Source organism: Lipotes vexillifer, unplaced genomic scaffold (genome assembly GCF_000442215.2).
Source record: "Lipotes vexillifer unplaced genomic scaffold, Lipotes_vexillifer_v1.1 scaffold636, whole genome shotgun sequence".
In the NCBI taxonomy this organism is placed as follows: Eukaryota; Metazoa; Chordata; class Mammalia; order Artiodactyla; family Lipotidae; genus Lipotes; species Lipotes vexillifer.
In genome coordinates this window covers 1039111-1053053 of record NW_006786547.1, presented here as the reverse complement: position 1 = coordinate 1053053, position 13943 = coordinate 1039111, and the positions used below count along the sequence as shown (strand labels likewise).

At 58.4% G+C, this 13943-nt stretch overlaps 2 protein-coding genes across 2 annotated transcripts in view; both read right to left on the bottom strand.

Moving 5' to 3' along the window:
* The window catches only part of LCN6 (lipocalin 6), a 6475-nt gene extending 5060 nt beyond the window's left edge, over window positions 1-1415 (bottom strand). The window contains 3 exon segments of the mRNA XM_007459013.1: window positions 1012-1085; window positions 1087-1152; window positions 1326-1415. Of these exon segments, the coding sequence (XP_007459075.1) occupies window positions 1012-1085; window positions 1087-1152; window positions 1326-1415 (230 nt within the window).
* A 7359-nt stretch (window positions 1416-8774) lies between these two features.
* Window positions 8775-13943, bottom strand: part of LCN8 (lipocalin 8) — a 6889-nt gene continuing 1720 nt past the window's right edge. Inside the window, exons 3-7 of the mRNA XM_007459012.1 lie at window positions 13774-13836; window positions 10057-10169; window positions 9728-9829; window positions 9346-9432; window positions 8775-8932 (exon numbers count right to left, since the gene is read on the bottom strand). Of these exons, the coding sequence (XP_007459074.1) occupies window positions 8775-8932; window positions 9346-9432; window positions 9728-9829; window positions 10057-10169; window positions 13774-13836 (523 nt within the window). The remainder of the gene's footprint in view (window positions 8933-9345; window positions 9433-9727; window positions 9830-10056; window positions 10170-13773; window positions 13837-13943) is intronic.

Here is a 13943-nt window from a genome sequence, read left to right as displayed (position 1 = left end):
GTCGGAGCCCCCCCTCCCCTGCGATGGCCGTGGTCCTCTCCCCGTCCACGGCTGTTCCACAGGGCCCAGGGCTCTCCAGAGGCCAGGTTTCCATATCCAGATTGTTCTCCCACCAGCCCCATCAGGACTCACCGAGCCATGTGGCTTTGGGGCTGCCGCCCACACCGCATGTGACACCGTGTTCACCCAACTCAGAGGGGCCCCCACCCCAGCACAGACCTCCTCTGTCCTTTTGCTCGTCCTCGGCCAGCCTGGCCCGGTGGACGGCAGCCCCGCCACCTCCTGAAGGGAGTGAGGGTGCCTCGGGGAGCAGGGGAGAAAGTTCTCCTCTGAGGCCGGGGTCTGCGTGGCTGTTCAGGCCGCGCGATGGCTCCAGATTCAGGGTGGAAATGCCCGTGGTGCACCACCAGCTGGTGACTGCCTGGTCTTCCCCACGTAAAAGGTGCGGACGCTAGAACGACACCTCCCCCAGCACGCCATGCCCCCCGCCCCCTGCCTGGCTCCCCCCAGGTGTCCCAGGCAGCAAGGTCCCCCAGCAGCATGACCCCTCCTTCCATCATCCCTTGCCCCAAGGTGTGCGTGGGGTTTGCTCCACTGGCCAAAACCAGCTAAGGCTCAGCCTGACACCACAAGTCCTGTCTGACAAATGACCTCAGTGACCACATCTTCTGGGGGATTCATTTTCCGAGAGAACCAGGGGCTCGAAGACACAGATGCACGGACCCACCTTAAGTAGCAGCTCAGGAGGGCCTTAAGCAAAGAAGAGGCCTCTCCCGCTGACCAGAGACCCTGCCAAGCTAACCAAGGGCCTGGAACAGCAGGCGGGGAGGTCAGAAGCTGTGCCCGGCCCCAGTGGAGAAAGCATGAGTCCCACCCAGGGGCGCCCCAGCCAGGAGTCCAGGGATGCAGACCTCAGACGCCAGGCAGAGGGTGGCTCTCAGAGCAGAGCCCAGCGCGGAGGGGGAGGGAGGTGAGGGCGGGGCCCGCCATCCAGACCCCAGCCCCACGCACCGGTTCCGGGAGGACAGCATCTTCAGGGTGTTTCCTGGCGTGAGGGTCAGCATGACCCCCTCGATGTTCTTCGTGGCCCTTCCCCACCACAAAGTCCTTCTCTCCTGAGGCCACGGCGAGAATGTACCAGGACCCGAGGAGCTGATGGAGGAGGAACGGGTGAGGGGGCCTGTCCCTCCAGCCCTGGCCCATCCTCTTGATCTGGGGGCCCTGACGCAGGCTTCCACCCACAGCCCCCGTGGTCTGGGCTGGCACTGGGGAAGCCGAGAGGCCATGCGGACACAAGGCCTGTGCTGGCACAAGAGGGCTGTCACCTGCCGAGGGTCCAGCCTCCCCAGCCACACGGCCCGGGCCCTGGGCACCAAGACCAAAGCCAGAAGGGCAGCCAGAAGCACACCCCTCATCCTCGCAGCGGTCTGCACACCAGCACACCTGCGCGGGGGTGAGTGAGCCCTCCAGCCCCTGGAAGCCTGTTTATACGGCTCTGAATGCACTGCTGTGGGCGGCCGCTAGCCGCCGGGGCACCATCCTGACCTCTCTTCTCGCAAGGTGGCAAAAGTACCGGGGCGGTGGTGGGGGGGCGGGGTAATTAATCCTCCAGACGTGCCGGAGAGTGGGCCGTGGGCCCTGGGGAGCGTGTGCGAAGCCCCTCCTACGTAGACACATTCGTGCCATCCCCGCTTATCTCACTTGGAAGGTTCCAGAACGAGCATCCAGCCCTCAGCCACACCATCCCCTCCCCTCCCCTCCTCTCCGGGGAGCCAACAGTCTCTGGCTCAGTCTGGGCGGGCCAGGGACCCTGCCCTTGAATCCAGGCCAAGGTCATGTCTGAGGAGCGGGGCAAGAACAAGCAGTCCCTCCAGAAGCTGCAGCTGTGCATATCTTTTGTTTTCATCCTCAAAAGTATGAAGAGACCCCGTGCAGCTTTTTAGAAAGCTCCCACCTCCTCCCGGCCCAGCAACCCTCCCGCTCTGCGGGCTGCGGGCTCCTGCCCCATCATGGCAACACCCAGTGGAACGCCCTGTTCCTTCCGCCCGCTGCTTGCCCGTCTGGACCTGCCCACTCTCTGACAGCCTCACCCTGCTGCCTCCTACCCCTGCTCACCATGACCCTGGCCAGGGCCCCAAGGCCACATGGGAGCTCTCCCTGGGCCTGGGCTGCCCGCCCTGGGTCATCGGAGACCCTGCCTGGGAGTGAAGGGCAGGGGGCTCGGCAGGATCTGTCTGAGCCCCCGAAACCCAGGCGGAAGTAACTGGGAAGATGCCTCGCCGGGGTGGGGGACCCTGCATGCCACAGCTTCCAGACCCCTCTGCTGGTTGGCTTCCAGGGGTGCTGTGGACACAGAACAGGCAGGGTTTGGAAGGTGAGGACTGATGAAGCCATCTGTCCTGCCGGGCCTTCCCAGGAGGGACCTCGGCCAAGCCAGCACCCCAGCCCTGCTTGGAAGATGAGCCCTGCGGGAAAGGGGATGAAAGTAAGCCCGCCGCACACAGACTTGCAGCTAAGCCTTGCCCTGCCTCGGGGCCCAGAGAGCCTCAAGCCTGAGCTTGGATGGGGGTGGTCCCTGACCACCAGCCTCCCAGATGCCTGACGGAAGAAAATGACAATAAAAGGCAAAAACATCATCCCGACCTTCACATTAACCCTGTTCGTTATTTTTTCAAGTTCAGTTTCCTAAAAAAACACTTAGGAGGGCTTCCCTGGTGGCGCAGTGGTTGAGAGTCTGCCTGCCGATGCAGGGGACACGGGTTCGTGCCCCGGTCCGGGAAGATCCCACATGCCGCGGAGCAGCTGGGCCCGTGAGCCATGGCCGCTGAGCCTGCGCATCCGGAGCCTGTGCTCCGTAACAGGAGAGGCCACAACAGTGAGAGGCCCACAAGACAAACAAACAAACAAAAAAAACACTTAGGAGACGAAGACAATGTGAGTGAGAAGCAGCAGGAAAAACAGACGCCAGAAGCAGACCCATGGGTGATGCTTCCAACGCTGCAATTAAAGGCAGACTGTCTAGTCCGTTGGGGCTGAAATAACAGAAAACCATAGGCTGGTGCCTTGTAAACAACAGACATTTATTTCTCATAGTTCTAGAGGCTGGACATCCAAGATGAGGGTGCCAGCCTGGTCGTGTGTGGACCTTCTAGGTGGGGACTCGCTGCTGTGTCCTCACAGGGGGAGGGGCGAGGGAGCTCGTGGGGCACTGGTCCCATTGTGAGGCCCCACCCTCACAACCTAACCATCTCCCAGTCCCATCACATCAGGGTTAGGATGTCAGCTATGACTTTTTATTTCATTTTTTCATTCTAACTTTTTTATTGAAGTGTAGCTGATTTACAATGTTGTGTTAATTACTGCTGTCCAGTTATACAGAAATATATATATTTTCTTTTTTAATATTCTTTTCGGGTTTTTGTTTGTTTGTTTTTGCGGTACGTGGGCCTCTCACCGCTGTGGCCTCTCCCGTCGTGGAGCACAGGCTCCGGACGCGCAGGCTCAGCGGCCATGGCTCACGGGCCCAGCTGCTCCGTGGCACGTGGGATCTTCCCGGACCGGGGAACGAACCCGTGTCCCCTGCATCGGCAGGCAGACTCTCAACCACTACGCCACCAGGGAAGCCCTATTTTTTTTTTTTAATAAATTTATTTATTTATTTTTGGCTGCATCGGGTCTTTGTTGCTGCATGCAGGCTTTCTCTAATTACAGCGAGCAGGGGCTACTCTTTGTTGCGGTGCACAGGCTTCTCACCGCAGTGGCTTCTCTTGTTGCAAAGCACGGGCTGTAGGCATGCAGCCTTCAGTAGTTGTGGCACGGGGGCTCAGTAGTTGTGGCGCACGGGCTTGGTTGCTCCACGGCATGTGGGATCTTCCCGGACCAGGGCTCGAACCCGTGTCCCCTGTATTGGCAAGCAGATTCTTAACCACTGTGCCACCAGGGAAGCCCCTCCATTATGGTTTATCATAGGATATTGAATATAGTTCTCTGTGCTCTGCAGTAGGACCTTGTTGTTTATCCTCAACCTGTGACTTTAACTGGGGGGAACTCAAACATTCAGACCACAGCATAGGCTGTAAAAGCAGCTATGGTTACTCTGCTTAGCAAGGTGAGAACTATATTTGAAATTGTACTGTTTTTCTATAATACATTATAAACTATAAACATGAAACTATAAAAAGTGGGATAGGTAAAGCACATCTGTGTAACCCACGATTACGACCATTATTAAAACTGAATCTCTGCACAATTCTCCAAAAAAAAAAAAAAAAAAAATGCAACCGCACAAACCATGAAAAATAGAAACCTCACATTTTCCGTAAGTAAAAAACACCAAAGTCCACCAGAGGTCGCTATTGAGACCCCGTCTCGAGACTTAATGGAGAACTAGGAAGGGCTACGGAGGAAAGAGGAGGTGGACAAGGGCCCTAAGATTGAGCTAAAATAGCCCCCAGGAGAGGAAAGCCACTCTGACTGCAAAACTCCGATGGATACGGAGCAGCCGCCAGGACGGGACCTTAGGGCCGCGCCGGGCTCAGGAGGAAGCTTCAGGGAAGCCTCACCTCTGGGAGGGCGGAGTGTTAGAAAGGGCAAGGGTGCCTTTCCTCACTGGGTAGCAGGAGTTAAAAAAACGCCTGTAAACATAAAACCCTTCAAGGACTTCCCTGGTGGCACAGTGGTTAAGGATCCGCCTGCCAATGCAGGGGAAATGGGTTCGAGCCCTGGTCCGGGAAGATCCCACATGCCGCGGAGCAACCAAGCCCGTGCGCCACAACTACTGAGCCCTCGTGCCACAACTACTGAAGCCCGCACACCTAGAGCCCGTGCTCCGCAACAAGAGAAGCCACCGCAATGAGAAGCCCGCACACCGCAACGAAGAGTAGCCCCCGCTCGCCACAACTAGAGAAAGCCCGCGCGCAGCAACAAAGACCCAACGCAGCCATAAATTAATTAATTAATTAAATAAATTAAAAAACAAGACAAAACATAAGACCCTTCAAGACAAAAGAGAACCAGACTTCACACACACACACACACACACACACACACACACACACACAACCCGGTACCCAAAATGCCATCCATTAAAGACAGTTTTCTGCACTCACATTAGCAGATGCATTTGAATTAGGAATCTTGTTAGTCACCCAAACTGCCAACCCCATGCAGGAAATGAATAGACTTCAGTAGTCTTTATACTTTGCTCCTAGAAGAAGAAATCGAAATAAGAATGAAAACATTTCATCTAATGGAAATCCCACCGAGGGGAAAGGGGGGTGCGTGGAAAGCAGAATAAAACTGTAACGTAACATTCCAAACTGAATTAAATATGCTGAAGCTTTGAAGGGCATTAAAAGAACATCTTGAATGAAGAATTTTTTTTTTTTTTTGCGGTACGCGGGCCTCTCACTGTGGTGGCCTCTCCCGTTGCAGAGCACAGGCTCCGGACGCGCAGGCTCAGCGGCCATGGCTCACAGGCCCAGCCGCTCCGCAGCATGTGGGATCCTCCCGGACCGGGGCACGAACCCGTGTCCCCTGCATTGGCAGGTGGACTCTCAACCACTGCGCCACCAGGGAAGCCCTGAAGAATTTTTTTAATTAACTAAAGAGCAGAAATGAGTAAAAGCAGGAAAGAATTAAATAAGAGCTGACTGTGCTCAGGAAACAAATTGACTATTGGGCTTTACTGATAAAGAAAAATTCTTCAGGGTCTCCAGGCAAAATGATCAAATTACTTTCAAGGGTGAGAGACATAAGCTGGCATCAAACTTCCAAGAGCAAACGACCAGGCAAGGCAAACAGAATTACACGCATAGCAGGAGATGTGCCCACGTCACTTCAACAAAGGTAGGGCTAATGGACCCACTGCAGGTGAGGATAAAGAAGCCCTAAAAAATCTAAGACAGGTCTTGAGGGTTTAATATATAATTGTACTCTTGATAACAGAGAGTAAAACATGCACAAAATTGATTGGTCACAGAGAAAGCATCGATGAGTTCCACAAAGTAGGAATATTACAAACAATATTTGTAATGGTTTGTTAACAATATTCTCTGACCAAAATACAATAAAACTGGGACTTCCCTGGCAGTCCCGGGGTTAAGACCCTGTGCTTCCAGCACAGGGCATGTGGGTTTGATCCCTGGTCGGGGAACTAAGATCCCACATGCCATGCAGCACAGCCAAAAAAAACCCCAAAACAGAACAAAATACAATAAAACTAGATTTTTTTTAACTTTCTATTTTAAAAAATACTATTGGATGAAAGGAAAAATACAAACTGAAATTACAGAATTTATTTAAAATAAATATCATAAAAATACCATGTAATTCAGGGTCAGCGGAAACATCATAACCTTAAACACACCATTAAAAATAAAAGAATGAGGGGCTTCCCTGGTGGCGCAGTGGTTGAGAGTCCGCCTGCTGATGCAGGGGACACGGGTTAGTGCCCCGGTCCGGGAAGCCCCCACATGCCACGCAGCGGCTGGGCCCGTGAGCCATGGCCGCTGAGCCTGCGCGTCCGGAGCCTGTGCTCCGCAGCGGGAGAGGCCACAACAGAGAGGCCCGCGTACCGCAAAAAACAAACAACAACAACAAAATAAATAAATAAAATAAAATAAAAGAATGAAACCAAATGCATTAAATTCCCAACTCTAAGAACTAGACAAAGATCAAGATAAAGTGTAGGATGTCACGAGGAAGGAAATAATAATGATAAAAGCGGGAAATAATAGAGTATAGAGAACAGCAGATATAATTAATGAACCAAAGTCCTCATCCTTGGAAAATTGAACAGAATTTTTCTGCTCATTTGGAGAATTATTAACAAAATCATTAGTATTTTTTAAAAATAACAGAATTAACCAACATGAATAAGAAAAAATGGAGAGACCGTAAAGACATGAAGTAAGAAGTGACAAGAGGGTGGGAAATGACCCTTGGGACCGAAGAAAAAAATGTTTCATCAACAGAAATTACTTTGCTGACCTCTAAGCAAATCGCTTTGAAGTCCTCAATGAGATGGATAATTTTACAGGAAAATTCAGTTTGCCAAAATTTACCCTATTAGACAAAGAGATAGATCTATAGATAGATAGTAGATAGATAGTAGATAGATGATAGATGATAGATAGATAGATAGATAGATAGAAATAAAACAGAAGCTATGAGGAAGGACTAGACTAATGGATGGCAGAATGGTACCCACGCGTGAATAGATGGGACGGTGGAGCAGAGTAAAAGTTCAGAATGTAAAGGCTGCTTTAGTTAGACCTTCACCTTCCAAATCCATCTCTGGCTCTTCTCAGGATCACTTTTTATTAACTTCTTTTTTTTTTAACCATAGGTCATATTTTCCTGTTTCTTTGTATGTGTAGTAACTTCTGTGCTAGACGTTACTGTTGGTGCACGGTGGAAGCCCTGGTCTCCATTATCACCCTTTGATTTGTGTCCCCCCCACCAAGTTCCTGTGCTAAAGCCCTCACGGCCCGATGTGGCCGTATTTGGCATTAGGGCCTTTTGGGGGGGATAAGTTTAAGTGAGGTCATAAGGGTAGGACCCTGATCCAGTAGGGCTAGCGCCCTCAGAAGAGGGAGGCACACCAAAGACCTATCTCCGTGTGTGTGCAGAGAAGAGGCCAGCGGGGGATGCAGCGGGAAGGCCACCGTCCACAAGCCAACAAGGGGGTCTCACCAGACACCAGCCCTCTCAGCACCCTGATCTCAGGCTTCCAGCCTCCAGAAACCTGAGAAAGTAAACTGTTGTTTCTGCACCACGCCCAGCAGGGTTCTGTGTTATGGAACCAAGCAGCCCAAGCCCAAGCAGACATCCTAGAATCTTCTATGGGGAATTCCCCTGAGGCAGACGACCATGCTCCCCCGAGCTCTGGCCTCACAGATCTGGGGAAAAGCCCAAATGTTCCTCAAGCACCTCGAATGTGTCAGAATTCGGTCTCCAAACATCTCCCCTGTGGGTCTGTTGGGACTCGGTTAAGGATTTGCTAAGGCGAGTCCCAGGTAGGTCCTCCCTCAGGGCTGGTCCTTACTCCTGCAGGGCTTACTGGCGGCTGGCTGGACGCCTGAGGGTCAGCAGGGTCTCTCCTCCCTGACTGGACCAGCACCCCAGCCCCCCAGCCGTGCTTGGAAGCCCGGTCACGCTGCTCTGCACGTGGGTATGAGGCTGACACCCGCCCACATTCTCTACCCTGCCCCAGCCGATGGAAGGAGGGGGGCGGGGATCACACATCACAGTGCAGATCCTGGGGTGAGACAATGCAGGGTGCCCCCAGGCCCTGATGAGGCTGCGCTGATCTGTGGGTGTGAGCCAGTGGGGGGCCGGAGGGCAGCCGTGGCCAAGGGCCTTGGACCCAGTGCCCGTGGATTTGAGTTCGGGGCAGTAGGGAGCCATGGGCGAAGGTAGACAGGCGCCGGCTGTGGTCACCTTTCCTTTGAGAGGGCTCAGGGAGCCCGGCCTGGGGCTGCCTCTGGCTCTCAGGGACCAGAGAAGACCCTAGGAGTGTGGCAGATGGCGCCCCCGTCCCCCTACCCCTGCACCGCCCCCAGGGCAGCCTGGCCTGCAGCCAACTCAGCCCCCTGCAGGTGGAGGTCCAGCCAGGGGTGGGACAGACGTGGTCACAGTAAACCCAGGCCACCTGAGAGTTGGGTTTGCTGTCCTTTTTAGGGCAGTCACAGAAAACACACCCCACCACCCCTACCTGTCACCCCTCGGCCCCAAGAAAGGCTTGGGGCAGCGGGTTTGGCCGTAGAGTTTATTCAGAGCAGATGCAGGTGGGCCCCCCAGGGCTGGGTGGCCAGGGGAGGCCGGGTGGGCGAGGCTCCCAGCATCCCGGATGGGGGCGGGGGCTCCCCTAGATCAGCTCCTGTGACATAGAAGGCCAGGGCCTCAGGGCGCCGCCCGGCCTCCAAGGACCCTAGGGGGCAGCGGTTGGAGCCACGGCCAGGAGTGGGTGTCCTAGCTGTGTGGCCTGGGCCTCAGTTTCTCTACCTGCAAAGCGGGGTAATAGTCCCAACCTCTCGGGGCCGTTGAGACAGAGGGGGTTGTGCAGCTGACATGCTAGCCCAGTGGGGGATCCGGGGAGCCTGAGAAGGGGCCCACAGGGCCTGCGCCTACCCCACCGCCCCCGGCAGGACCCTGCTGGATGGAAACGGGGGATGGGGGCCAGCCTCCTCCCCTCCCCCGCCCAGCCCTGCCCTCCCCCCACCAGCCTCCAGGGTCCCCTTCTGGCAGCCTGGTGTCACCACCCCGGAGGCCCAGGAACTACAGCGAGCCGGGGCTCCCCTCAGGCCAGGACTCGGGTGGGGCTCAGACGGGGCAAAGGCTTACCTCCCGGTAGGACGGGACAGCGCGAGGGGCTGCAGGACAGGTGCCCGGACCGCACTCTCAGCCCAGCCTCTGTGACCAGAGGAGGAGCTGGCCCAGAACAGACAGCTGACGGCCTCGACCCTCAGGCAGCCGCTCACGGCTCGGCCCACTGTCTGGACCTCAGCTCTGTCTGCCCCAGACAGCCCCACCGCCCCTCGGACCCCAGACTCCTCTTCCAGGTGTGATGGGAAGGCCTGGTGGACAGAGCCCCAGCCTCAGAGTGGGGGCAGGAACTCACCACCTAGGGCAGCAAGTTCACGCAGGTCACTGCGGAGAAGAGAAGACGGTGACGCGGGGAGATGTGTGCCTGGAGAGAGGCCTGCCCCGGGGCCCGGACACTCACAGTCCTTGGAGAGCGGCTGCACATCCACTGCTGACAGCCCGTGCTCCATGGCCTTTACGAGGAGCCTGTCCATGGCTTTTTCGTTGTGTTCCACCATCCGGCCTGAGAGGAAGGGCTGCCGCTGGCTGGGGGGGCACAGGCGGAGACTGGAGCCACAGACACACTCCCTGCCCTGTCCTGTGCCCCTTCCTGCCCTACCCCGTCCCCCTCCCTGTCCTGTCCCTTTCCCTGGCTGTCCCGCCCATCCCATCCACCTCCTGGCCCTCTCCTGCCCCTTCTCTGGGCTGGGACAGGGCAGAGGTAGAGTAGAGACTCCCCCGTGGGCTCACTATAAAGTTTCAGGACACTGTGGGCCTTCCCTCCTTTGTGGAAGACAGTGTTCATGATGCCGTACGTCTCGTAGTCCGTGGCCACCACAGCGACCTCTTTGCCTCCTGGGAAATGAACCAAACACAGGCCTCCTGGGCTCTGGGTGGGGACCTCCCACGGGCCACGCCCCTGGGCCCACCCCTGCCTCATAAAGGACACACACACTGTGGGCAGGGAACCCCGCTGACCAGGACAGGAAGACGCCTGATCGACATTGTCAAGGATTTCAGAGAGGAAGTCCTGGCAGCTGAGGCCAGAGGCTGGGGGCTGGAGACGGCGGCTGGGGGGCTTCCATACGGGCTTTGCACTGAGCCTCATGCCGAGGGCTCTGGGCCGGGTGACCAGTAGCACCGCACTGAGGCCAGGTCCCCACGGGAAGACCCTCGGTGCCCCGTGTGACTGAGCAAGGGCCGCATGTGGCGGGACACGGCGTCCCCACCTGGTCCAGTCCACAGGGAAGGCACGGCTAGAGGGCCCCAGCCTACTGGGCACCACGTTGGCCTCCAGGCTGAGCGGAGTGCAGGGCAGGGAGTGAGGACCGGGCCCCCGCAGGCAGCTCTTGCCAGACTCCATAGGAAGCTTGAACTTCCCGGGGGCGAGAGACCCCTTCCCAGCCTGGCTCTTCCTCCTTCACACAGCGGCTCATGCTGCAAAGAGCAGACGCCTGCCAGCCCAGCAGCCGCCTGCCAGCCCAGCAGCCTCCAACCCCGCCACGCCATTGCTCTGGACCAGGGGCAGCCCCGAGACCACCCGGGAGCCCCCAGCCACCCGGCCGGGCAGGAGGAGACCACCCTCTGGGAACAAACTTCTGCAGTGAAAGTGTGCCCACCTCTGAGGCTCAGACCAGGGGTCCTCGGAGGGGCCAGAGACACCTCCCCAGCCCATACACGTTCTAGGGGAGGTGTCCAGGCCGTGGGCGTGCGAGCCTGCAGACAGCATGGGCTCATCCACGGTGCCTGGGCTGGGGCAGCCTCGTGGGGAGGCCCCGACACCCGGCAGGGAGGGGTCCCGGGCGGTGGGGCCAGAGGCCGAGCCCCAGCCCGCACTGGCCCTGAGGCTGCAGGTCACCTCCTCCGCCGTCTTAGAGAATGACGGCCCCCTGCACTCCTGCTCTGCTCTGCGGACCCCTCATCTGGGAAGGGTTGTACCCCCAATGTCCTTCTGCCCAAAACCCACCCTCATCCCAGCAGGGTGACCGCGTGGCACAGGGGAGAGAGGCGCCACTCACTGGTCAGACACGGAGGTCGGGGCCAGGTGGGGCCCCTCCTGCTGCGCCATTACGGCCCCCATCTTCTTTGGGGCGAGCCCTGGGGCTCCAGGTTGGGAGCGAAGGCAATCTCGTACCAGGTACCTGAAAACGGGGGGGATGGAGAGCTGGAGGGGGCGGCCCCGGGGGAGCCGCAGCCAGGATCAAGGGCCACCCCCCGACCACAGAGCAGGACAGTGGTCTGGGAAATTCCAGGGCCCCGCACGCTGTGGAGCTAGCGGGGGGCTCCAGAGGCAGCAGGTCCTGCAGGGTCTCCCAGGCACGCCGGGGCGGGCCTGCCCCCAACGGCAGGCGCCCTGACCCGGCCACCTGGGCAAAGCCGAAGTCCTTCAGGCTCAAGTCCTCCACACCGGCCGCCAGCGCCAAGAACAGCCCCAGCAGGGCTGTGAGCACCTTGCCCCTCATGTCTGGCAGGCAGGGGCTGGGGCCAGCTCCCCAAAGCTGCAGGACACCGGCCTCGGCACCAGTCCAGGTTTATACCCTTCCCTGTGGGTGTCGGGGAAGGCACAGGCTGGCTTCATTACGCAGTCTGGCAGCTCACACGGCCGCCCACCAGCCGGCGGGGCCAGACCCGAGGGGGATCCACCCATGGGGCGTGGGTTTCGCCGCCCAGGTTCCCTCCTGTGTTCATTCGCCTGATCCGCTCGCCTGCAGGCTGGGCCCCAGGCCGCCCAGGTGCTCAGACCATGTCCCGTGGTCAGAGGGGCCTCCAGGGCCCCCAGGCTCCAGGGTGAGGGGATGGGGACATGAAAGGGCACGAGGTGCTCTGGGAAGCACTTTGGGAATGTGTGCTGAGGGCGTTCGGCAGGCAGGGCCCCCCACAGCACCAGGACCCAGCAGCTGCCCAAAAGGCTCCAGCAGGAGCCCCCTCAGCAGCTCCCAGTACACGGCCCACCTGGGAGCCCCAGGCATGCTCAGGACGTGGGCGCGTGCCCCCCAGGGCCTGCCAGCTGAGTAGGCGTGGGGCAGGACCAAGGACATGGTGCCCACACGACTCTGACTCTGTGCAGCCCAGCCCACCCTGGGCTGCGGGCAGCAAGGAGTGGGCCAGGATGTCCTGACGCCTGCAGCCCTGCTGGCCGACTGAGTCCTTTGAAGAAGCCATATGCTCAGCGATTGGCCAACCAGCAGCATCCTGCCAACCGGACAGTGACCAAAGGCAGCCCCGCCTGCTGGTACTCGCTTCTCACCCACAGGATCGTTCCCCCAGGCGGGGACAGCGTCTCCCCATCTTACGGGTGAAGAGCTTCACGAGCAGAGGGCGGAAGGCACTTGTCCGAGTCCACACAGCAGACACGCGGCGGCCCTTGTAATACCAGCTGCCTCCTTTGCCCTTGACCCCACCCCACCTCCAAGTGCCACAGCTGTCCTCACAGGTAGACAGGCCAGGTGAAGGCTTCCCAGCACACAGCAGACAGTAGCCAAGTCAGAGGGGTGGGGGAGAGACAGAGGAACAGAGACAGAGAGAGAGATAGACACAGAGATGCCGAGACAGAGAGACCGAGAGAGAATACAAGGGGGCAGGGTGGGAGAGATGCACACGGAATGCAGAAACAACTCTTGGGATCCCGGCTCCAAGGAGAGCTGAGCGGTTGTGCCCCTGCAGATGGAGCAAGGCCTCACGGTGCTCAACTCACCCCACCTCCTCATGGCAGAAGCTCCAGGGCAGCTGGTTTCACCTCTGTTGACCCCGCCACCCCCACCTGTCACCCCTCGGCCCCAAGAAAGGCTTGGGGCAGCGGGTTTGGCCGTAGAGTTTATTCAGAGCAGGTGCAGGCGGGCCCCCCAGGGCTGGGCGGCCAGGGGAGGCTGGGTGGGCGGGGCTCCCAGCATCCCGGATGGGGGCGGGGGCTCCCCTAGATCAGCTCCTGTGACACAGAAGGCCAGGGCCTCAGGGCGCCACCCGGCCTCCAAGGACCCCGGGGGGCAGTGGTTGGAGCCACGTCCAGGAGTGGGTGTCCTAGCTGTGTGGCCTGGGCCTCAGTTTCTCTACCTGCAAAGCGGGGTAATAGTCCCAACCTCTCGGGGCCGTTGAGACAAAGGGGGTCGTGCAGCTGATGTGTTAGCACAGTGGGGGTCCCGGGGAGCCTGAGAAGGGGCCCACAGGGCCTGCGCCTACCCCACCGCCCCCGGCAGGACCATGCTGGATGGAAACGGGGGACGGGAGCCAGCCTCCTCCCCTCCCCTCCCCTCCCAGCCTCCAGGGTCCCCTCCTGGCAGCCTGGTGTCACCACCCTGGAGGCCCAGGGGCTCCCCTCAGGCCGGGCCCTGGCAGGATGACCAGTGTCTTGGTGGGAGAACGGGCGTCTGGGGCGCGCGCAGGATGGGGAACAGCGAGGCCAAGCAGAGCTGGTGTGCAGGGCCAGAGGGCTGTGGCTGCAGCTGCAAGGAAACGGCTCTTACCAGGAAAACAAATTTCTCCGAAACATTGACTTCCAAGCTCACTATTTGTTCAGTCACATGGCTTCCTGAACTGAGAGGCAGGAAAGTACTCGTTAGGAAAATGCCAGCCTGCATTCCTTCTGCTGGGCACACTCCCAGGGCGGGGGGCGGGGGGGGGTGGGGGCAGGGGGGGGTGGG